Below are 25712 nucleotides of genomic sequence, written 5' to 3' on the forward strand. Positions count from 1 at the left end.
TATTCTGAATCAATCTGAAGTATGGCTGACTCTACAGCCATACCACCCTGAATGCAACTGACCTTGTCTGAAGGATGGTTGATATGCTAAATATGAGAATCGAAAAAATTTAAAAAAAAAAGCAACACCACTTTCTAGGTGACAACTACTTTTATACACAAAATTGGTGGAAAATGCTTGATTTTCATATAAAGTATTATATTTACAGAAACAGGGAGGTATGGAAGAAAGGTTGTTTCCCCCAATTTGCAAAACACAAAAAATGCCCAGCAACTGAAAGCATCTTGAAAACCACTTAGGGATACAGAAACTTACATTTTAACAAAAGCAGGACTAACTCTGAATCACAATTGTCCTTAGTTGTGAATGCACCTAAAAACTTGTTTATAAAGCTGCACAAAAGGTAAGTCTTAAAAGATCCCACCAAAACATTCACCAAATAACACAGAACACTTACAGTATTACTCATCATATTATTCCAAGCTCTCACTGGTTAACTATACAGATAGAGCACATCGCTACACATACTTGACTCCGAATTCAGCACCATGAAACCGCTTCTCTAAGGGGTTGACACAATAATCTTCAATTGATCTAGGAACTCTGGCACTGAAAGCGTGCATAACACAAGGTAATGATGTCGTCACCGAGGGACGACAAGAATAGAACCCAAATCCCTTGACTCCCCAGCTTGTGTTTTCCACTAATTGTGCTCCTTTCTACTCATTCGAGAGCATCAAGTGTGAAGGGCTGGAGAAGGGAGTGGACACATGCGCCAGGGTCGCGAGGTGGAGACGGCCCAGAAGGTCCTCAGGAATCACTCCTTGGCACTTGTCTTTTGTTTCGGCTGAGGACGATGAAAGCTACAGCAACCACCAACCCTTGGGACCAAGAACTGGAACTAGGTACTGCCCGTGGCGGTAACTGTCTCTTCATTTTAGGCCTTTCCGCTTTTTCACGGCTCCCTGGCGGCCAGCCCTAACGTTCTCTCCCCATCCTCAGCTCTACTCCGCACTGGAGTCCCCGCTGACCTTTGTAAGAGGCGGCTGCGCTGCATCCGTCCTCCACCTGGCCCGGCGTACAGTCCTTAGGACAGGTGTTCTAGGGGGAGGGGGAGGTTTCCCTAGAAAATGAATGCTAATCAAGCGTTAGAAATGGGTTTCAACTGTTAGCAACTTGAGAGGTGGGAACCGGGGTAGATACCCAAGTCAGCTCTGCGTGGGTCTGTGCAGCTCATCGCGACAAAGCAAAATGTAGACATATAGGCACAGAGCTTTTCTCTCTAGCTGGGAGCCTTATACAGCTCAACCGTCCCCTAGGCAACCTCCCGCTGGAGGACGCTTGCCGGAGCGCGAGTGTTTACACTCTTCCTGGACCGGGGGTGCCGGAGAACGTCGCTCGCGGACTCTGGGGGATTCCAAACCGTTACTCCGCCCGCCGGGGTGGGGACAGCCCAACGGCTGAGCCTGCGCAGTTGGGCTAGGTCGGCACCAGGGTCCCGGCGCACTACAAGTCCCAGAAGGCAAAGCTCCGCGCGGAGTTGGGGGTGTGCGGAGGGGCGCGGCGGCCGCCTTACCTGCCGCGAGCTTAGTCCTCCGGTTTCTACCGGCTCTTCCCCTCCCCCGTCCCCGTCAGTGTCCTCTCCGTATTAAAAGGCTACTTCCTCTGGAAGCAGATGAGAGGAACCCTTAGTAGCCTCTACACTGACGCTCCCCGCATACTCGCTTTTTCTCTCTCTGCCCCGAACTGAGCCTGACTCCCTCACCGGAGTCGGCTAGCGGACGCAAGAGAAGGGAACTTTTGGAGGCACCAACCCGGGCCACCTGATCACACTTCCGCCTCCCGGCCTACGGAAGGTACCGCGCACGCGCTCCCTGCGACTCCGGCGCGGTTGACTTCCGCTCCCACTGTGCCCTGCGAGTCGAATCATGGATCACACTGGTAAGGAGGCGGAGGCAGTGGGGGTCCAGGTTCCATGCCCCCTTGGCCGGCCTGGGACTAGTCGCCCAGCGAACATAGAGGGGTTATATTCGCCTTACAGCCCTGGGGTGTGGCGGCGAGGAAGGAATCTCACAGACCCCCTTACCGTGTCCGGCCAGGGCCTGCTACTTCCTGGCCTACCCTCCGATGTGGTACCTACAGCCTCGGTGCCGGCAACGGCAGCTCCTTCTGAGCCCGGAGCCGGCACCGCGGGGAGCGCGGGCTTCGCGGAGAGGAGAGAGCGCCGGCAGTTTTTTCCCTCATTTTGGGCGCTCTGCCCTGCGTTATGGGGACTGACGGGTGGAAAGTCTGGGAAGTCTTATTACGCTGGGAGTCGATGTGCTAGAGTGGGTTAGAGACTTCCTGCTGTTTCAGTCAGCTTTGGGCGGGTGCTGCGGTGGTCACTGCCTGTCGTTGTTGTCTCTCCGATCTTTCTTGGACTAGAGGTGGGAGAAGGGAGTCGGATATGGGTTTTGGAATGATACCGGGAGCAACTTTTCTGCTTAAGCCTATAGCATGCCCCGCGCTTCAGCTGTGGTCCTTAACCATCAGTCTTGAGGTTAAAATCAAAATATTCTCATTACTTTCTCCAAGTAAGAATGGCTCCACTCTTTCTTAAGTGTTTTTTGTCTTTTGCTTCCTTGCAGTTTTTGGCTGTTGAATGAGTGCATTTGGAGTTGGATACTGCTCCGTTCAGTTGTATCAGCCGTGTTACTAGTAGGGTGATAAAAGGCTTTTTCCAGTATCAAGCGTTAGTTAGGATTCCTCAGTCATCAACTGTTTACTTAACTTAACACACAAACACACACACACACACACACACGTATGTATATACACATACTCTCCTAGGCTTGGAGGTGGAGTGGTAAACAAGATGAACTGAGTCCCTGTCCTCATGGAAGTTACGTTCTATTGGGAAAACCACAATGAACAAGTTTTTAGAAATACAGATTATTATGAGGGCTTTGAAGAAGACATATGGGGCTGTGGAAGGTGGAAGCTTCAGAGAGGGTGGTCAGGAAGAGTCTTTTTAGGAAAGTAACATTTGTAAGCTGTGATCTGATGGATGAGAAGAATCCAGCTTGGCATAAATCACAGGGAAAGCATTTATAGAACATACTAAGACTCTGAGGGAGGAAAATATAGAGAAAACCAATCAGCTGCACTTAGGTAGAGGGAAAGAGCCCTAGGATAAATTGGTAAGGAAGGCAGGAGTCAGGTGGTGCAAGACTTTGAAGTCCATGGTAAAGATTTGAGTACTATTTTAAGTGCGATATGAAGCCATTGAACAGAAGTGGAGGAGGAACATAGTCTCTTTTTAAAGTATAATAGGTTGTTGTATGAAGAATGGTGTAAGAGAGGGAGGCAAGATAAATAGAAAATTTAGGAAGTGATTGCAATAGACCAGAAAAGACGCTTGGTTTAGTGACGGTGGCTTGGTTTAGTAAAAACAGGAATGGGCAGGTTCAGTGAATCTTTTGGTGGTAGAACTCAGGCCCTGGTGGATTGGTTTGGAGGCATGTGAGAGAAACGAAAGGTGTGTAGGGTTCTAGTTTGAGTGGTGTCCTTTATTGGAAGACTTGGGAGAAAAATACCTTTTTTTTTTTTTAATGGAGTAGAGGTGACAAGTGGAAATTTGGCAACAAGACTTTGGACTGCTAAGTATGAGGTGTTTGTTGGGACATAGAAGGGAAGTTGTCAAGTGGAAATCATAGGGCAATTTGTTTGGGACTTGGTACCATATAATGATTTTAAGGCATGAGAATGGATGAGATCACTTAAAGAAAGGGAAAACAGTAGAGAAGAGGGCCTAGCAGTAGGGAACTCTAGTGTTTGGAAATTTTATAGAATTGAAACCGTGAAATCTTGGTGTTAGAGAAGCAAACGTGCCACATTAGTGAAATATTTCTCATTTGAGCCAGTTACTGGAATTGGGAGTCAAGCACTTTTCACAGTTTATGGATGTTACGTTAGGAAATTGTAATGTGGGTTGGTGTGTATCTGAGTATTTATTATCCTACTTTTCTAAGTTAAAGTTTGCCTAAGAAAGTAAAAGTCATCCTAACATGGGAATATTCATTAATGAACTGACCACTTGAAAAAATAGTTCCTACTCAGATATCCCAGATACTTAACATGAGCCTCTTTTCTTTTTCTTTTTTTAAAAATTTCCTTATAAGGCAGTGTCCTTACCAGTTTCATGTCAGAAAATGGTATCAAATGTTGTACACTGATTGTGGTTACAAACCTTACACAATATTCAAGTTTTCATCATATTCATAAATGTGAATTTGGTATTTGTTTGAATCACAAATAAAATCATTGGGAAATGAGGACGTGCCAGATAGCCAATAAATTGAAGACATTATGTCAGGATAGGCATCTCAAAAGGAAAATTCTAATATCAAAGGATTAAAAGAGGCCCGTGGGGAAATTGATGGAACGCTTGAATGTTATGCAAAAATGACTGGTTTTGTGAACGTGCTGAAATCGTCAGTCATAAAATGAAGGCTATCCTGTAGTATTGTAATAGAAAATTACTCCAAGAAACTCCTAATACTTGATTGAGTCTTTGGCCATTCTAAAAATTAGCACTTAGTTGTAACTGTAACCTAAATTTTATAAAAATACTTCTTGATTCCTTTAATTCAAGATAAAATTCTGCACAAATCTTTTTAAAACCTATATAATACAATATTCCGTATTAGGCCTTTTGCAGTGGATTTCACTTCATATGGGCGGTTACATTCTTAATTCTCACTTTCTATAATATCCAAGGACTTTCGTTGTTAGGCCTTTAGGATTTTTAGTTGTGATATTCAAAAGGAAATTGTGCTGTATATTTTGACTCTTAATAAAACCCCCCAAGCCCCAAGATAAACCCAGAGTGATGTCACTATTAAAGCTGTACTTTGTACTTGGAGTCTGAGGCAGGAGTTAGAGGGCAGCAGGCTCTTGAAAGTCATAATCATGACCTCAAGTGTCTAGGTAGTGTGAAAAGGACTTGTAGTAATGAAATGTTGTTCACCAAGGTAAAACTGTTCAGAGTCCTTTTACTGTCGGAAAGACGTCATTGAACTGTCTCTGATAACTTGCTATTTTTTTAATTCTTTTTTTTTTTTTCATTTTTTAATTTATTGAAAAGTCAGGAATACCTTCTAAGCAAAAAAAAAAAAAAATCATTCTGTCATACCTTTTTGCTATTACATTGTTTGTAGGTATTTTAAACAGCTAGAGTCAAAGCAGATGAAATACATTATCTTTTTGCTGCTTCATTGCTTGTAGATATTTAGCAACTAAATAAGCAACTAGAGTGAAAGCAGATGAAAGGATTATCTGATTGTTGATACCTTTTGTGAAGCATTGAGAGTTAAATCAAGATGGATTTATCCTAGTTTAAGACTTTTAACTGTCCATGTATTCCCATTCTCATGGTTTTTTTTTTTTTTGCAGATTAGCTGTTATGAAAATAATAATAGAAAGCAGACTGAAAGATATTTAAATTAATAGCTAAGGACTGATTTTGAATTTTGTTCTGTGTATTATTGAGAAAGAGTGCAAATCGATGTGTAATTCTAGTATCCTTGGAGATCATTACTGCTGGGTAGGATACTACTTCCAAATTTGACTTTAGTGAATTTAATGTGGATAGTTTGGTTATATCTCTGATTGTGCTGTCTCCTGCAGTGGCAGTTACACAGTGTTGCTCACTAATTATCATCTTTTAAAATGTTGCTATTTTAAATTATTTGCATTTCCTACTTTAGGGCATTTCCTTTTCTGTTTTTAGCAGATAAAGGTAAATATTTTCTAGATGGTACTGTGTCGTCATGGACTTGAAAAAAGGTGGCTTTTAATCTTAGAGTCAGTTCTATGAAATAATGCTTGTATTACTCATAGTATATGAGTAAATTTATTTCATAAGCTAATAACAGAGACATAGAAAGTGTCAGTTATTTAGGCCTAGTTGGAAGTACAGAAATCTTGCATCCTCTTCACCTATAATTTACCATTACAGTGCTGACTAAGAATAACGCAGTCACCTGTACATCTAGAAATGTTCTAGTATATTAGTGTGTGTGTTTACTGCTAAATAGTGTGGTAATTTTTACTATATTCCTGAATGCTTTTTAGAAAAACTGTTTTACACCGAAGAGGATAATCACATCCCTAAAACTAACTTCATTTTCAGGGCATTATTTATTTAATTCTACCATTGGCAGTGTTAGTTTTGTGTTTCCAATATTATTGATTGCCCTGATGTAGATGCAGATTACTAAATTCATTGAGTGCCTACTTTGCATGCTTGATGGAAATGATGGCTTTCTTTCTTTTTGCTGTTCTTTCTTTACCTTTTTTTCCTTCTTTAAAAAAAAAAATCTTACAGTTGTTACACAGAAGGATTTTATGTTTCTATAAACCGCTCTGGAAATTACATGGAAAATTTTATTGTCCATCCTCTTAGGGAGAGGTTCTATAACTTTTGTCAACTTTTTAAAGGGCTCCATGTCTTTAAAAGCATTGCTTTAAGAGTTTATCCAAAATAGAGAAAATTAGTACTTGAACTTACATAGCATAGTATTTAAAATCAGATACTCAGCCCTTCATAATGTTGTGTATATTGCTTTAATACCTGTGGCAGAATAACCTTCAAAAAGAAAACCTAAAAGAAATTACAACTTTTTTTCCTAACATAGACAATGAGTTACAAGGCACTAATAGTTCTGGATCATTGGGTGGTCTTGATGTTCGAAGACGAATTCCTATAAAGCTCATCTCCAAACAAGGGAACAAAGCCAAAGCTTCACCTCGAACTCCAAGGACTATAAACAGGATGCCTGCAAAGGCTCCAGCTGGTGATGAAGGTAATGTGTTTAACAGGTCCAGAAGTCTTTCTTCTACATCTCACTCCACCAAATAAGCAGTGTGATTTTATTTACTTTTAGCCACCTCTTTTTTTTATCTTAAATACTCTCTTCTTCAGTCTTTTGACTTCTCATTTTGGCATATTTTACTTTCCCTTTATAAATATTTTTGATTTATTTTCTTTTGTTGTTGAAAGTAACACTGTTGTTTAGAAAAATCTAAACAGTATCACAGAAAACAATACTAAAGTAAAATTGCCCTCCTCCCATTTTTATTCTCCCCTCAAATCCTGGTATGACTTTTTCATAGTTGCTTTATAACTGCCCCTTTTTATTTTGTAAGATGCATGTGAGATGCTGCTTTCTCAGTAGATTCAGATGTATCTTATTTAAGAAAATGGGTTTAGGTATTTCAGTTATGGATATACCATAATTTATTTTAACAATTTTTTAAAAACATTTTGCTGTTAAAGACAGTTTTGCAAATAAATGTCCTTATTTATTTAGTATGTATATTTTGTAGAATACACACCTTAGTATGTATATTTTGAAATTTAAATTTTGCATGAATTTGGGCATTTTAGAACTTAGTGGATTTAGAATTTATGCATTTTAGAATTTAATAGATGTTGTCAAATGGTTCTTAAAAAATGGTACATCATTTTATACTCCCACACCAATATTGGTACTATTATCCTTTACAGATTTTTGTACTGATACACATTTCTTTAATTTATGAGCAGTGCTGTATGTTTTCATAGTATTGGTCATTTCTTTTTTCTAGGCTCTTACCTGTTCATATCCTTTTCCCATTTTTTTCCTGTTTGATTGTCTTTCTCTTGATTTTTATGAGTTCTTTGTTGATTAACAAAATTGGCTTTTGTTATATGTTGTGTATATTCCCTATTTGTCTTTTGAATTTTGTGTATAAAATTTTTATTGTAGAGAAGCTTGACAATTCTTTGTAGTCAGACATTCAGTGTTATCTACTGAACTTCTGAGTTTTATGTCATCCTTAGAAAGGCCTTTCGTCATTTCGTGAGTATAAAACAGTTTTTATGGCCTATGGGCCAAATCCAGTGCTGTTTTTTATCAATTAAGTTGTATTGGAACACATGCATGCCCATTCTTTTAAGTATCGCTGGCTGTTTTCGGGCTTCCCAGGTGGGTTATTGGTAAAGAATCCACCTGCCAATGCAGGAGACTCAGGTTCGATCCCTAGGTTGGGAAGATCCCCTGGAATAGAATATGGCAACCTGTTCCAGTGTTCTTGCTTGGAAAATCCCATGAACAGAGCAGCCAGGTGGGCTGTATATAGTCCATAGGGTCACAGGGAGTTGGACATGACTGAGCTTAGGGCACACACACAGGGCTGCTTTCACACTATATTGGCATAGTTGAGTAACTGCAGGTATGGCAGTATTTACTTAATTGGTCTTTAGGCAGATAAAGTTTGCTGATCGCTGCTTTGAAACTTTTATGGATGTATATTTGGTTGTTAAAAATGGGGTGTGACCTGAAGTGGGAGGGGATGAAGAGATATCTGAGAGGAAAGGGCTAGAAAGGGGATTTTAGCTTTTTTGCATTGTTTTACTGTTAAACAATAATTTATTTATACATTATTGTATAGTTTTAAAAAATTATTTTAAAACTAGAAAGGAAAAAAAAAAAAACAAAAAACTAGAAAGGCCAAAGGCAGAGTACCCTAGATTATTGATGGAGCAGTAGCTGCTGCTTTGTTATCTATACAGATATATATATAGTTTAATGATGGGAGTATAGGTTGAACCACTCTGGATAATGATAATGTGCTCATGATTTTCTTGGCTCTTGTTCTGCTCAGTAATTTTCTGAGTTTTAGATAAGCAGAAAAATTAACTTTCCTTATTTTGAGTTTTCGGTGACAGCAGCTTTTATAAGGCATAAATGGGCCGACTAAGAGCCTAGAGTCACTTAGATATAACTTATAAGAACTCTACGTTTGTGTTGCAGGTAATTAGATAAGCAGTACACCAGTGTATCAGTATCAGCTTCAAGAGATTATTGTATCTGTGCCTGTGTGTCTGTCTGCAGATGTTAACCAGTTCTAGGGCCAAAAGTCCTGAGAAGCCTGGCATATTGGAGGGATAGATTTGTCTTCTCAGCTTTACCTTAGGTAATTGGATTCTACTTAGAATCCCTATCAAACTGTTCACTGATTTTATTTTCTTTTGTATAAGATGAGAGGATTGCCATCAACTTTTTAATCAGGTCAAAGAAATTGAGCCCATTTGATCTTCATCTTGAAGTTTATTGATATTGATACATACATACAGTGTAGGGGAGGAGACTTGTAGATATGATATAAATTTTGCTGTTTGGGTGAATAACCAGGGAAAGATTTTAATTGAAATGATGAGGTGTAAGTATGTTGTTTCTAAAGTCAGGTTCAGTTAAAGCTGAAGAAGAGGTTACCTAATTTTCTAAGTCATAAGAAGAAAGCCTGCAGAATTCTTTGTTAATCCTTTGGCACTAATACCAATTACAACATAATACCACTTTTATACCATGATCAGAATAAATAACAATCAGTATCTTTTGTGTAATAATCATGATGATAATTATTAGTAGTTTTATACCAGAAATAGTCTGGTGGGTTAATATGAGCTGTTGAATAGGAGTGAAGAGATCAGAGATCCCTTCCTAGCTCCGCCTCTGTGTGTTGTTATGGTCTCCAGTACTGCAGTGTTCTCAGGCATGAGAATTGGACTACATGGGTCCCAGGATCATTTCTGGCAGCTGTTTAGTAAGAGTTGATTATACTGTTCTTAGAGGAGCTTTGAAAGGTGTCAGTGAACCGGTCTATTTTGTCCATGTACAAAATAGAAATACAGGTCTATGTACCTGTATTTCCAAAATGAAATTTAAGATGTGAAAAGTTAATAGGTAACATTTTGTTTTCTCAGAAGGATTTGATTATAATGAAGAGGAACGGTATGACTGTAAAGGGGGTGAACTGTTTGGAAATCAACGAAGATTTCCTGGACACCTTTTTTGGGACTTTCAGGTATAACTAAAAATAAAAAAAAAATTAGAACAATAAGATATTTTAAATACTTTATTAGGACAATTTAGATTGCATAAAGAATAGTGTGAACTTTTATTATAATTATATCTTTCAGTACCTATAAATCATTTGTTAATGCCCTATTTCACTGTTTCCAAAAATAATCTGAAGTAATTTTCAGTGACGTCAAGTAAAATCAATAAGTAATAACACTGTCAAAGGGGGAAAAAACCCAAAACTGATGGTGGCTCAAATAATGTGGCATATGTGGGAATTATATCAAGAGACCTTCATTTCTAATTGTTTTGGTAACTTTTATACTAACTAATTCATTGTGTAATTTATAGACATAATTTTTAGAAATGCTTAAGGAAATTTTAATTATATCATTTCAACAGATAAACATCTTAGGTGAAAAGGATGATACTCCAGTTCATTTCTGTGACAAATGTGGATTACCTATTAAAATTTATGGGCGAATGGTAAGTATAACTAAGTTAAATTCTGTTTTTATAAATTTATATATTTGTGTAGAGATGAGGACTCTGAAATTTAAGTAGATAGATTTATTATTGTTTAACAATAAAGTTTATAATGAATAAGTATAAAATAGCTAAGGAAAGTTTGGGGATAATATGCATTTAATAAAATTATCTTGACAGATTCTTGGATTGCTTGTAAAATATTAATTAAGGAAACTAATTGTGAAAACTAATTTCTTTGGATGGTTTGATCCTTAAGGAAAAAAATTATTTTTCTTTAACAGAATAAAATCAGTTATTTCTAAAGGCTAAAATTTTTAATATAAAACTGAATTAAATATTATTTATGATTTCTGAGAATTGAATTCTAAGCACTTTAAAATACAGCACTAACTGTAATTTTATAGTAATTTTGATATATAAATAGGTAGTTTTACATTTTGGTTGGAAAAAAGTTGAATTCACTGTTTAATCTGTGGTAGAAGCCGTGGATTCTGCACTGTCGCTTTGCTGTGTGGCATAACTAAACAGTAATGAATTGTGAGTTTTAAAATAGTGTAGCATTACTTTACTGTGTCCTTCTGATTTATTTTTAAATATTTGTGAGTTCATTAAAGTAAGACTACCAGGGAAGGAGGCTACTTGTATTAAATGTAGAAGATACTTGTTCTTTCACTGCCGTGAAATATTTTCTGAAGATAACAGGACTAGATAAAACATTGTACAGTATTCTTCAGGAGCTTTTAACCTGTAAGGACCATGAATGTGCATGTGTATGTTTTTTGGGGGAAAGGGCCAAAGTTTTCATTGCATTCTCACAAAGAGCTTTGTGACTGAAAAAGGTTAACTGTTGTTTTTATGTAATCATTACTTAATAAATGTTCATTTTAACAAACAGTTCTCAAGTGCCTTCTATGTCTAGGTCACTGTGCTTACTGTTGCTTTTTATAGAAGTATTTTAATTTGTTCTAGAATACTTAACTGTAACATGTTTCTGTTCACAGATTCCATGCAAGCATGTTTTTTGCTATGACTGTGCTATTTTACATGAAAAAAAGGGAGATAAGATGTGTCCGGGGTAAGATCATCCTTAAATTTTTAAGGATTGTGATATAATGATTTGTAATCTAGGTTAAAGGTGACGATATGATACAGACCAGGGGCAAGATGGCAAGTGTGTAGACCTGACTAATGTTTATCTGTGAGCCTAGAGTTGACTGTGACCTTCTCCTTAGGATGGGGCTAATTAGCTATTATCAGTTAATTTACATTGGCCAAAATAACAATAATAAATACATTACAAAGTTGGCATTATAATCAAAAATATTTTCTTATTTTAATGGGATGCTAGAGAGGTAGTATCATGTAGTGATTTAGAGCAAAGACTCTGGAATTAGAATTCCTGGATTCAAATTTCTATTTTGTGATTTATTAGCTATGTCACATAGGCGATTTCTTTATCTGTAAAATGGAGCTAATAATAGTGCTTACCTCCCTGGCTTGTTATTAGAAGTAAATGAGTAGCAGATAGCAAGTACTATGTAAGTATAAACTCTTATTTATTGCCTTCAAATCTGATTATGTCTTGAGTACATCTTAGAACACCTTCATGGTCTAAGACAGGCTCAGACAAGTTAAGACCATCGGGAGGTGTTGATTGATAGTGATCTATTTGGGGATGGTCTTAAAGGATCCAAAATAAACTATGAATTTTTATATCAATTCAGAACCCCCGATAGAAGATTTAAGAAAAACTTTGAGAGAAACTTCTTTGGAACAACTGTACACTTTCTGCGTTACTTATAACCTAAGTTAGAACCTATCCCAAGGGTTGTAGTATTAGTTGATAACAAAATTGTGGACAGTTGTAAGGGATAATTTTCTTTTATGGTGTAGGAAGATTGGCATCTGTGGGAGAGAATGAATTAACAAACCAGTAAGAACTAATTCTTCTCTTAGCATATAAAAGGGAATTTAGTTTTCAAGTTTTTCAGTGTAACTTCAGTAAGCATATCACTGGTTGGCTGTTAGGTATATTAAAACATAAGCTTATCTGGATTAATAGAGCTGGGTCAGGAAGTGAAGAAATGACAATCCAAATTAACGTAAATATTATATACTAATGCTTAAGCATCACCCAGAGAAATGTCCCCCCCACCCCCTGCCATCCTGTTACTGTGGAACTATTTCAGAGTTTACAGCAAATTAGAAGCAAAAAATGAGAAGTGTGCCAAATGGCCACTAAAGGGAAGCCTCCTAAGTATGAAGAAGTAGTACCAGCCTACAGTGAGGAAGGAACACCAGCCACCACTCAAAATCAAGAATATGGAGCCATTTGATAGAGGGCATATGACCTGACCCACATATTCAATGATGATAGCTTATACATGTTTAGTGCTTAACTACTCATTAAGTCCTGTCATTTTCACTCTTTCATTGATGTTTCAAATGTTCTTTTAAGTAGGGTGAAGTGTGTATAAAAACATTAATAAGTTAGGTTAGATGTTATAACCCATTTTACAGATAAAGAAAGTTTAAATGACTTCTTCAAGATCTCAGAGCCAATACTAGATCCCAGTTCCAATTCCTAGTTCAGTCTTCTTTCTACTGTTTCAAGAAGCCTTCTAAAGGCAAAAGTGGATTAAAAAACAGTGAATGAAGAGGAATGGTTACAATTTGATCATGACTCATTCAGAAAATAATTGAGTTAAATTTAGTGTTTTTAATTTAGAAAAATAGCGGTGTGTAATACTTTGTAGTAGTAAATTTGTCTGACAATTCAGGAAGACCCCCTCCTTGAAAGGACTCTTGGCATTCATGGTTTGAATTTAAAATATTGTTTAATATATAAGAACCTTGATGATTAGGATAATGCTGTTTATTTTTGTAGTTCTTACAACACCTTTCACTTAGTATCTTCTACTTAGTATTATTTGCTCAGAAAATTGCTTACTGGTCAATAAATACTCTACAAGCTTGCATTCTCTGATTCTGACAGATCCTTTGGTTTGCCCTTCCTGGGTTTTTGGGGTTTTTTGCACACGGATGCAAAACATAGAATTTTTTGGGATGCAAAACATAGAATTGTTTGTGAAATCAGATAAATTCTAAATCTTGGTAAGAAAAGGTCTTTGCTTCAAACATACTCTGTTTGATAAACAGTTTAAATTTTTTTCTTAAGAATTTTGATGTTGACAAATGCTGATGCTTAATAGCAAACAGACCACAAAGTGGAAAAGATTAAAGGTTGACTTACATTAACTATAACTTTTAATTGTGAACTTTTTACAGTGTTTTCCATAATAAAATTTAAAACTAGTCATATCTTTGAAATTTAGTGCATTATTTTTATAGTCTGTTTTTAGTAAATCAAACTTTTTTCCCCTTCTAATTTAGCTGTAGTGATCCTGTGCAGCGAATTGAGCAGTGTACACGAGGTTCTCTCTTCATGTGTAGCATTGTTCAAGGGTGCAAGAGAACATACTTGTCTCAGAGAGACTTACAGGCTCATATCAACCACCGCCATATGAGAGCTGGAAAACCTGTTACCCGGGCTTCACTTGAAAATGTTCATCCTCCTCCTATTGCCCCACCACCAGCTGAAATCCCCGATCGTTTTATTATGCCGCCAGACAAGCACCATATGAGCCATATTCCGCCAAAGCAGCACATCATGATGCCACCTCCTCCTTTGCAACATGTGCCCCACGAGCACTATAATCAGCCACATGAGGATATTCGTGCTCCTCCAGCTGAATTGTCCATGGCTCCACCTCCACCTCGCTCAGTCAGTCAGGAAACCTTTCGCATTTCAACAAGAAAACACAGCAATTTAATAACTGTCCCTATTCAGGATGACTCAAATCCAGGTGCTAGAGAACCACCACCTCCTGCCCCCGCACCTGCTCACCATCATCCTGAATATCAGGGTCAACCAGTGGTCTCGCACCCTCATCATATTATGCCTCCACAGCAACATTATGCACCACCCCCACCTCCTCCACCACCAATAAGCCATCCAATGCCACATCCTCCCCAGGCCGCAGGTACTCCTCACTTGGTGTACAGCCAAGCTCCACCTCCACCAATGACCTCTGCTCCACCACCAATTACCCCTCCCCCTGGACATATTATTGCCCAGATGCCACCTTATATGAATCATCCTCCTCCAGGACCTCCCCCACCTCAACATGGTGGTCCACCTGTAACTGCACCCCCTCCTCACCATTACAACCCCACCTCTTTACCCCAGTTCACTGAAGATCAAGGAACTCTGAGCCCTCCATTTACACAGCCAGGGGGAATGAGTCCTGGTATATGGCCTGCACCGAGAGGGCCACCTCCTCCTCCACGAATGCAGGGTCCGCCTTCTCAAACCCCACTACCTGGACCACATCATCCAGATCAGACAAGATATAGACCGTATTACCAATGATAATAGTATTCTGAACTGATGATATGATGAGGAAACAAAACTTATACGTATAGTCAATCTTTTCTTTAAGCTTTGACTGTTCGGGGAAGGAAAAGCACCTCTTGCTGAGGTGGCTGTACAACACTTAGGGTCTTGTCTCCTAAAATGGTTTTAAGCCTTGACCTTAGGATTGATTTCAAGTACTATACTGTAGCACAGTGAAGTGGCTCGGTTGAGCACGGCTATATTTTAAGAACTTTGTTCCCCTAGTGTGGTAAATTGACCCAGAGGTGACCATTTGTAAAAAAAAAAAAAAAAAAATTGAAAACATTTTTCCATCGTTCCACTTTCAAAAGTACGTCTTTTGTTAAACCCAATGTTTAAGTTTTTCTTGTGATACATTTTGTTAACCTGTGTAAAAGGATTAAATTTCAATATGGTTGTAAAATGCTATTTTTATGTGAACTTAAGTGCAGCCACATACTGTTTTTTAAACCATATGTTTTACCACTAATTTCCCAAAGTTACAATAAAATCCTAAAAGTAAAAATCTAATAGAATTTACTGTAAGGCAGACTGTTAAATGGTAGAAAATTATTTCACATTTTAGGCACTGAAATTTTGAGGTATATTAGGTAAATAATGCACTTCACTTGGATGCCTTTTCATTTATAGGCAGCCTCAGGAGCACCAAAATACATTGAAATTCCAGTCTAAAAATATTTATGTCTGTAATGTTAAGAGGCATTGCTTGTATTTTTGGAAAGATAGGGCCAAAGTAATCAACTCTATAGGCTCCAAGCTGTTGGGGATGCTGTTACTCATTAATGCTTTTTACTGAATGGTTGGAGTCACGTGATGCATCACACTTATTAACCTTAAGTAACATTTTATAGAACTGTATCAGTGGTATTCTTTAGATGAAGTGTGTTCCTCTCTGCTCATTGTCTGAAACTAAATATTTAGGGTTGAATAGGCTTTATGTAATTCCTCATTTCATGGTAGAATTTGATCCTGTGCTTAAGTGGTTTCTTGTTTATTGGGTTTTAAAGTATAATTTGAATGCCATGGAGGAATTTGAATACTGTATTAATGAAGGATGTTCTTGTAATCACATACTTGCGTTGCTCAGGTTTCATTACTGTATGATAAGGTGTTTTTCTCTAACTTGACATTTAAAAACTATTACTGACTTCCTGTTTCTTTTATTGGTTAAACAGTCTAAAACTTGGAACTTTTTTTAGCATAGAGTCAACAGTGAAGACTACCAGATGATTTTGTATTGAAGAGAAAAGTAATGTCTAAATTGTGAATTTCAGTGCATTATAAGGTGCCTTCAGAGTCAGCTTTTGCATTATAGGGGCTTGTTACAGTCCAGCTAAGATGACCACTTACAGTTTATACAGAATTCATATGTATAAATCAACATTCTTAGGATATTACTATATATCCTTTGAATACACCCCTGTGAAGTACTTCCTCCCCCCTAAAATGGTGCATAACATAAACATGAAATGTGTAGTATACAGATACCATTTATTATTAAATAGTTTGTAGTGTATAAATTTAGAACATTTCTTTTTGACAAGAGGTGAACTGATGGCTAATTTACCATTTAATTCTGTCAGGAACAGGCAAAGCAGTTTCTCACTTTGGATAATCTGATGCAAAGTCATCTATAAATTTAGAGCTGAAATAATATAAATGGCCCTTTCAACCATGACCAGCTGAAAATAATACACTTTTTTTTAAGTGAAAGTACGTGATTTTTCACACCTAGCAATTTGAGAGTTCAGTGTTAATTCGGTGTTTCTAATGAGAAATGGTTATTAGAAGCATAGGAGTGAAATAGTGTGAAATGGTGGTGAGTGTGTCTATCATATTACTGTAGGTACTTGGACTGGTGCAAACTTGATTACCTTTAATGGCCCTCTTTAGGAGCTGTTAAAATATTATTGAAAATTCAGTACCAATATTTTGGTTTCATGTAATAGGAAATAACAAAACTCACTTTAAAGCTTCTCAGCTATTTATGAAGAGCTCACCTGATTTAATTGAAATTCACTAGAATTGAATGTATTGAACAAAAAAATGTTATCACGGTAAAATTCCACATGTTAAGTCTCGTAGGCTTTAAAATTTTTTGGTTAGGTTTAAGAAATATGTGTTACGCAGGGAGGCAGTTCAGATGAATGTGTTGTAGCAGACAGTTTTTTTTTTAAATGGTGTTAGACTTGAATTCATCCAGTTATTGTTTGAATGAGGGTGGGTGGGTAGAAGGATAACAAAATTATTGTTAGTGTTTCTTTCCTTAAGGAAAAAGATGTGAATCCCAGCCTTATTTCAGGGAAGCCTTTGAAGCTATGATGGACATAAGTCTAAATTAAATGTATGTATGTTTCATTATATTGCTCTTAAAAGACTACTGAGGTGGCAGTTTAATTCTTAAAAACAATAAAATGAAAGCATAAATACTGTTTTGCCTAGATGAATTTTTACCTAATGATGACACATTTGGGAGAATGCAGAATTTTTCACATCGATACAACTTCTACAGCAAAATTTCACATTTTTGGAGCTTAAAACCAGCAAGGTGAACGTTAATATTTCTAAAGTGACATGCTTGTTCAGAGTATAATGTATAGTATTGGGGAAAATTATCAGTTGCAAAGATTGTAAGAAACTACTTAATATTCATTTTGCCCTGTAAAAAACCACTTGCTCAAGTTATTGTATAAGAGACTAACACTAAAATACAAATGGAAAAGATAATTTGACCATATTTTTAAACTTGAAATAGGTCATTTTATGATATGAACTATACAGAGCTGCTTTTGGCTTTGTTCTGATGTACTGGAAGAGTATCTTTCATACATCTTTTTGGAAAAACCATGTAAACTTATTTTTTAAAAAGCGTTAATGGAAAAAAAAAGTATGTGGAAAAATCTCAAGTACCTGAAACAAAAATACACTTTTCTGATTATTAGATCAACCATCAAATTGGTATATTGATGTTAATTGAGGCTTGACACAATCATACTATATTCTAACTGAAGTGGATTTATTTTTCTTTACTGGTTTGTAATTGTAATCTGTTCAGTTGTGGCCTAGACCAAGCAGACTTTACTTACTACAATATATGCACAATCTAATAAAGCAATATTGGATATACTACACTTAAAGGGGAAAGAGAGGTAAGCCAGTTAAAATACTTGGTAATGATACTAATAAAAATATTTGAATTTTCAAACATTTTTTGTTTTGATTCATGCCCCTTCAGTTTTCTATTTTTGAGGGGAAAAGTGTTACGGCAGAATTGTTAAAGCAACATTTTAATATTAAACTTTAATTTCCTCAGCTCCCATTTGAATTTTTAGGCATTACAGAATCACAGGAGTTAAATGAAATGGTGGGTCATGAGTTTTTATCACTTGGGCAGGACCAAGTCTTTCTAAAAATCTAGCCTATGTCTTCAGAATATCTTATTTCTATTCTAAGTTAGCTGTAAGCACCAACTTTAATACTGTATTTAAGTCCATTTCTTATTAATCTAGTCTTCCTTGGTGGCTCAGTCAGTAAAGAGTCTGCCTACAAAGCGGGAGACCCAGGTTCAATCCCTGGGTTGGGAAGATTCCTTGGAGAAGGAAATGGCAACCCACTCCAGTATTCTTGCCTGGAGAATCCCATGGACAGAGGAACCTGGTGGGCTACAGTCCGTGAAGTCACAAAGAGTTAGACACGACTGAGGGACTTAACACTTTCACTTTTTCCTATTAATCTATCTTTGAAATTGTCCTCTATCTTCAGATTGGAAAATCTTACTCCCTTTTACTTTTCTTCCTATGTGTTGCTTTCAAAATCTTTTAATTTTTTTGTTTGTTTTAAAATTTGTATTCATTTCAGTTATACAAGCAGTAAGCTTTGGGGAGAAATATGTCATATTACAAATAAAGATCCCCTTGACCACTACCATAATTTTCCCTTCCAGAGATAACCACTGTTAAAACTTTGGTGTACAAATCATGTTAGTTGCAGAGCTGACAACTAAATAATAGGCTTCATGCTCTGGTTAAGCACCTTCTATACTCAGATATGTACTGAACATCCACCATGTGAAATATATTCATTCATTTATATACTAGATGCCATTTCAAATTTTAAAAATTTTATATTGGAGTATTGTTGATTAATAGTGTTACGTTTGTTTTGAGTATACAGCAAAGTGATTCAGTTAAGTGATTCAGTTACATATATACATATATCCATTTTCAAATTCTTTTCCCATTTAGGTTATTACAGAATGTTGAGCAGAGCTCCTGTGCTATACAGTAGGTCCTCGTTAGTTATCTGTTTTAAGTATAGCAGTGTGTACATGTTGATCTAAGCTCCCAGTCTGTACGTACCCCTACCTTTCCTGGGCTTCCCTGGTGGCTCAGCTGGTAAAGTATCCGCCTGCAATGCGGGAGACCCAGGTTCAATCCCTGGATTGGGAAGATCCCCTGGAGGAGGGAATGGCTACCCACTCTCGGTATTCTGGCCTGGAGAGTTCCATGGACTGTATAGGACACGACTGAGCAGCTTTCACTGCCCTTCCTCACTGGTAACTGTAAATTTGTTCTCTTTCTGAGTTATAAATTCATTTTTTCTATTTTTAGGTTTTGCATATAAGTGATACATGATATGTATGATATTTGATCAGACACCATTCTAATCATTTGGGATGCACAAGTCTTTAGAGACAGATGACCAATAAATTTCATTAAATTATATAACATGCTAGAAGTGTGATAAAATCACACTTGTCAGGAAAATAATAAAGTGAAAGTAAGAATAATGTGGTGTTGATAGGTTTGCGATTTTAAATTGAGCAGTCTGGATAGAATTCATTGAAAAGTTGACATTTGAGCAAAGATTTGAAGTAGGTAAGAGTTAACCACATATGTTATGTGTGGAAGAACTTTCCAAGCAGAGGTCAGAATCTATGAAGGCTTTAAAGAAGCCTGGCATTATCTGAGGAATAGCAAGGAGATTGGACTGAAATGAGTGAGTAGTAAGAAGAGGTCAGAGGTAATGACAGCGGAATGGAAACATCCCAGGCTTCCTAGGCCGTTGTAAAGACTTGGACGTTATTGCTCTGACATAGCAAGCCATTGTGAAGTTCTGAGCAAAGGAATGTAATGATCAGGTTCAATTTCTACATGTAAATTAAATACCTATATGATGGACATGGGTATATAATGATGAACAAAATAGATATGATCCCTGCCAATTAGGAGCTTGTATTCTAACCCCTAAATTTAGTAGCCCCTAAGTTTTCCTCAAAAAATTTTATGTTCTTTTTCAAAATACAGTGGCCAGGTGGAAAAAAAAATTTTTTAATGTATTACAAAAATGTAATATCACATATATACAACCATAATGAGATTATTTGATTCTGGAATTAATGTTTTCTAATTGCTTTTCTGGGTATATTTAATTGTGCAATGCTAAATAAGTGACTTTGGAACATATCTGTAGAATGCATCTATTTTGTTCCTGAGTTTAGTCCTGCCTTGTGCTAGATCAGATTTTAGATAAGTTTTTGTTTCTCTGGAGAGATATTTCCTAAAGATTAAGAGCCTGAGCTCTGGAGTCAAGACTGTCTGGACTGAATTCTGGTTCTACTACCTAGAACTAGCAAGTATGTGCAATTTAGACTAATTACTTAATCTTTAAGCTTTGATTTATTTTGCTTTTCTGAAAAATGAGGATAAACATAGAACCTACCTTATGGGGACTTTTTTAAGAATTAAATGAGTTGATTCTAGATATAAGGTAGAGTCAGTTGAGTTTCCTGACAGATTTTTCGGCTTGACCAGCTGGAAGACTGTGGAGTTGGCATTAACTGGGGTGGAAAGATGCTAGTAGAGGTGATGAGGGGGAGAAGATGATCAGTTTTGGCATGTAGATGTCCAGGTGAAGATGGCAGGTAAATATGAAATATTCCTCTTCTCTGTTCTTGTTTATGCAGTGGGTGGTCAAGCTTACATTTAAGACATTATGTTTCTCAGTGAGAAATTACTATGTTTAAACAAGAATATGTATCACATGCACAAGTTAGTATTAGAAAATGATTTTGAAGATAAACCTGTTCGGCATGTATGAGCTCCAACCTCTGTTAATTTCAGTAATACAGCTGCTTCTTGACAAGTGGTTCTGTCTCCCAGTTGATCATTGGATGTCCTCTCCCCTTCAGTCTTGCTCTGATTTGTGTAAGTTTTTTTTGTGTGTGTGTGTGTGTGAGTTTTATTTTTATCTCCCAGGACCAATCTCTTGGCCTCTTCCTAAACCAAAGATCAGAGTTTTTATCCTAGTCAATTTCCAGTATTTGCTCTGAGGCAGGCAAGTCAAGGCCTGGCTCCATGCATACCCCTTACTCAAAGCATATTCACCTTAGAGGCCTTGGAGAAAATAAAACATTTAAGGATGAGGTAAGTGAACCTCAAGATGTTATGGTTGAATGGGTTGTGATGGCGGTGCAGTAATTGGAATGCTTGTTCCTTCTCTATGATATTTTGGTTGGCAAGAAGAGCATAGAGGGCACCTTTGCTTGGGAAGATGCAGACATTATGTCAATTCTATGTAAGGCATTTGTCCCACTTCCAAGGCAAATGATCAATTAAATAGGCTCATGTTTTCAATTTCTACTCCCTGCCCTCTCTAAAGGAAGAGCTCTTAACCTGAGATTCATAGAGCATCATACAGAAATGTGTATGTGTATGTATATTTTTTCCCCAAAGTTCATAGGGTACATGAGACTCTATAAGATATCCATGACTCAAAAAGCTTAAGATACGTTGCTATAAACAGTGTTGAGATTCTAGTTTTTAATTCAGAGAAGATATGTAAATAAGCCTTTGTTTTATCTACCTGTAATTGGTTTTAAGTCAAGTAGATAAGCCCTCTCAGTAAGACTATTAATAAAGGATGAAAGAGTACTTTGACAATAAACATTAGAAGTTAGATCTAAAACAATTGGGACAACTTTTCCCATTAACAGAGTGGCTTTATGTTGAACAGAGGCCACTGAATCTTTTACTGTTGGTGATGATGTTTAATTTCTGTTACATAAATAACAGATTTATAAAATACAAGTCTCATTGCAGAAAGGTTAGAAGGATTCTCATGTAGCAGGTTTCCAGTCAGATCACTGTAAAGAGGACTCAGCGAGCATGTATCAGAAAACTAGTAAGAAACTTAATAAAGCAAGACACACCTATTATACAATTGATTTTTTTAAATGAATATATATTAGTGTGAACTATATAAATTACAAGATTGAAAGCAATGGTACAAGTGCACTGCAAAATATGCACAAAAGTAGTGACTTGGATGGAAATCTGTCAGTGCTATAAAAATACTTATAAACAAAATAATTTTGATAAATCTACAAGGTAGAAAATTAAAAGTATTTACATAATTGGTTACTAGATATGTGAAAAATATACCATGCTAGAACAATCTCGTTCCAAAGTTTGAAACATAATTTCTGTCAGAAATATTCTTCATACAATGTATGAACTTATCAATAACTTTCTGGGTATAAAGTTCTTCTTTATGTGACAGATGAGGATGTCTCTGAATTATATTTTGTTTAGAATTTTGTTTCAATTGATACCTGGAAGAAGAGAGAAAGTTCTTGTTTTAAAAGACTTGTTAAGTTCTCTACCATTTAATAATCATATCTTGTATTTAAAAGGAGTAAACATGATCAATCTGATTAAAATTGGGGGGCTAGAATTTACCAGATTCACCAACAAATTTGTCTTCAATTTTAATGATCAAACATCTTCCAGGGATATTTGGTTAATGTAGACCCATGTGATACTATGTTGTTGTAGAAGTGTATTTTTCAAAGGCCTAATTTAACCAAAATAATATAATGTGTTGTAATAATTATTTCTTCACATTTGTTTCAGGGGCCACACAAACTCCAAGGGCTTATGTGTGCTGGCCAGGGACACTCAGCTTTTACATGAATCACCACTGGTGGCCTAACCACAACTGTCGATTTATCTTCCTCTAAGTAATGCAAGGGGCTTGTGTTAAATGCTTGTTTTTGTTTTAATATAGGGAAACAGATACAGGATGGTATTGACTACATTCTGTCTTACAGTTGGTTCTAAAGCTTTGATCAGACATTGGATTGATATTCTGTTCCTTTACTTTATTCCTTAAAACTTGGTGACAATTCTGAGTCCAGCTGCTGGGCAGAGGGTTTCTGGTAAGGCTGTCTTTATTATAGAGTCCTCAGACAAGGTGCTAGGTGTGCATTTCCCTGGAAAACAGGCCTGGGAAGCAGAATCATGGTTCCCCTCACCCCTCAGGTCTATCTAAATTTCTGGAATGGCTTTTTTATCTAAGGTTTTTCTATTTGAACTCTTAATAATCATGCAGGGTTATCTTATGCTATACATTGCCTCTAATTTAAATTCCTTTTTGATACTCTTCTTAGACCTTTCTTCATATGAGAGAAGAAGAAAAGCATTGGATTCTTCTTGGGATCCTCACTTCCGATAGTTTTTCACCAAAGGATAGAGCCAGTATAATATAGTCTGTAGAGCACAGATCTTGACATCAGACAGATCTTGCTTCAAATCCTGTTGCTGTCAATTTGTTGCATGACCCTAAGCAAATTAGTTTAACTCTCTGAGCCCTTCTAATTTCCTCATTTGTGAAATGAAAATATCTTCTTTGCATGTTGTTGTAAAGATTGAGATCATGAATGCAATGCACCTACCATATACTTGCTTTATACGGGATACTCATTTTGATTTGTAGTTCTGCTTTTCTTAAACTAGGGACAGACCTTTAAAGGACTGCATATTCTAGAAATGAATGTTCTAGAATGAAATGGCACTATACAGTTAAATGATTCAGCAACTCTTTCTAGTAAGGAAGTGAAGGAACTAACATTCAGCACTGAGCTAGATACTGGCTAGGGGCTTCCCATGCCTCTAGGGGTCAGGAGGTGTACTTCGCTTCTCAGCTCCATCACGAATTCATTTGTAGGTAGAAATAGTTATTTTCTTCTCTGCCTCATGGATTATGACGAGACCAGAATAAGATCTTGGTTGTAAATACTTTGAAAACATAAAATATCCTCTCTCTATATGCTCAGTATTACACTAAGAGGTCTAGTATCACTGTTTTCCGTCTGTTTTTGTATTGTTCTGAGTTTATTTTCCCCTAATGTCCCTACTAGATTGGGATTGCTTCCGTTTTCTAGGAATGAGGCACAGAAGCTCAAACAGGTGCTGGACTTCCTATAGCGTGCTGGAAGAGGCCTCAGCATTTTTGAAGGTTCGTCGTCATACTGTCTATGTATACATAAACCTGCTGAAGATTCTTACCTGACATTCCCGATTACGTAATCCTCCATCTGTATTGATGGTGAAATCATCAAATTTTGCTTCTACTTCCTGAGAAAACCAGGATGGAATTAAGAATTAGGAATATGCTTTTTAATGTTGAAAAATAAAGAGAAATTTAAGGAGTACAGGTGGTTATTTATACAAAGTTGCCAAAAAGTTGATACCTGACTGGGGTTAAACTTTGAAGTACTGTAATCTTTCTTCATCAAAATATGCAAAACAGCATCATGGATTGTTAAGAAAAATATTGAGTCCTTGACTTCATCATCAAAAAATTCACACCGTGTAAGCTTCTCAATGAAGTCATCTGAAGAGAGGAAAGAAAGAGTAACAGAAAGAAGTTAAGTGTTTGACCATGGGTTTCTCCTTGAGGTTGGGGACTTGAACTTCTATTTGCAAACGTGCATTTCACTGATGTTCGGTAAAGTGTTTGGGAGCTGCAGCAGTGCAATATTAGTGCACCATTAGTATAATGTCTTCTGGAATTGAAGGGCATCTTTCTAATAAAATTACATGTAGAATACCTTCATGTAAACAAAAAGGACCAAATGAGAAACAGTTTTAGGCAGGAGCCTTGTGGGTTAATTTCTCTTGTTAATAACTGGAGCTTCAAAGGTGGCTTATCACTAAAAATGGAGATTCTGCCAAAATAGAACATATAGTCATGGACCAATGGCTCTGGATTTACCAATTAGCTTACTGTAGTCCATTTTACCAAAGCTTCTGGGTACCATCAGAAAACATCTTCCTTGGCTCCCTCCATTACCTCTCCAGTAATCTTTGAGGAATTACTATTCTTGGAAGAACTAACCATCATCGTTGGCTCAGATCAGTCAATCAGATATTGCCTCATGTCTGTTATATGCAAAGCTCTGGCTGGGTAGGATCAAAAGATAAATTAGACATGAATCTTGCCCTTGAGGAAGACAGGAAAAAAAAAAAGGAAGACAGAGCACATATATACTATCTTAATGAAAAGTGTTGTAGAATCTTAGAGGCAGGAAGCAATATAATTTTTTAAATTAATGTTTTCTTGGTTCTTAAAATAATGCCTAGCATATAGTAGGTCCTCACATTGTTGTCAAATGAATAAGAGGGGCACAGATCATGTGCTATGGAAATTCAGAGAGAGAAGGGTAAAGATTGTTTCCTCTTGGCAGGATTCTGGGAAAGTTAATGAAGCAGATACCATTTAAAAGAATGCCTAGGATTTGGAGAAAGAGGAGGAAGAAGAGGTATGAAAGCGTGGAGGTGGGGAAGTCTGTTCACAGGGAAACTTTCAACATGGACAAGACCCAGCACTAGCTGCAGTGGAGGGAGATGAGGGCATTGTGGTTGTCAGGATACAGGTGGCACTCAGTGAGCAAGGGTGATGATCTTAGTTAAGGACCTAGAAGGATGCCTGGAGAAGGAAATGGCAACCCACTCCAGTGTTCTTGCCTGGAGAATCCCAGGGACAGGAGAGCCTGGTGGGCTGCCGTCTATGGGGTCGCACAGAGTCGGACATGACTG

At 37.1% G+C, this 25712-nt stretch overlaps 2 protein-coding genes and 1 non-coding gene across 4 annotated transcripts in view; 2 read left to right on the top strand and 1 right to left on the bottom strand.

The window, feature by feature from the left end:
* The first annotated feature begins 1550 nt into the window (after positions 1-1550).
* On the top strand, positions 1551-17556 carry CBLL1 (Cbl proto-oncogene like 1). 2 transcript variants are annotated; one of them, XM_043463055.1, is made up of 6 exons: positions 1551-1941; positions 6678-6845; positions 9794-9891; positions 10290-10373; positions 11378-11451; positions 13770-17556. In XM_043463055.1, exons 1-6 carry the CDS (start codon positions 1929-1931, stop codon positions 14806-14808), a joined length of 1476 nt encoding a protein of 491 aa, XP_043318990.1. In that variant the 5' UTR covers positions 1551-1928; the 3' UTR covers positions 14809-17556. The 2 variants fall into 2 exon arrangements, with proteins under 2 accessions (XP_043318990.1, XP_043318989.1); XM_043463054.1 differs by having other exon boundaries at positions 1554-1941; positions 9791-9891.
* A 1652-nt stretch (positions 17557-19208) lies between these two features.
* On the top strand, positions 19209-19280 carry TRNAC-GCA. The gene has a single exon. It is a non-coding gene; the product is annotated as a tRNA-Cys (tRNA).
* Positions 19281-21859: 2579 nt separating this feature from the next.
* The window catches only part of SLC26A3 (solute carrier family 26 member 3), a 33432-nt gene continuing 29579 nt past the window's right edge, over positions 21860-25712 (bottom strand). The window contains exons 19-21 of the mRNA XM_043463053.1: positions 24365-24507; positions 24180-24248; positions 21860-22444 (exon numbers count right to left, since the gene is read on the bottom strand). Coding sequence (XP_043318988.1) covers positions 22421-22444; positions 24180-24248; positions 24365-24507 — 236 coding nt within the window. The 3' untranslated portion in view covers positions 21860-22420. The remainder of the gene's footprint in view (positions 22445-24179; positions 24249-24364; positions 24508-25712) is intronic.

This window comes from Cervus canadensis, chromosome 3 (assembly GCF_019320065.1).
Source record: "Cervus canadensis isolate Bull #8, Minnesota chromosome 3, ASM1932006v1, whole genome shotgun sequence".
Lineage (NCBI taxonomy): Eukaryota > Metazoa > Chordata > Mammalia > Artiodactyla > Cervidae > Cervus > Cervus canadensis.

Bases quoted from the DNA above. Each gene is read 5' to 3' on its own strand.
- CBLL1 (XM_043463054.1), top strand. The intron at 6,846-9,790 runs GTAATGTGTTTA...TTGTTTTCTCAG, and splicing joins GGCTCCAGCTGGTGATGAAG to AAGGATTTGATTATAATGAA. The intron at 9,892-10,289 runs GTATAACTAAAA...TCATTTCAACAG, and splicing joins ACCTTTTTTGGGACTTTCAG to ATAAACATCTTAGGTGAAAA.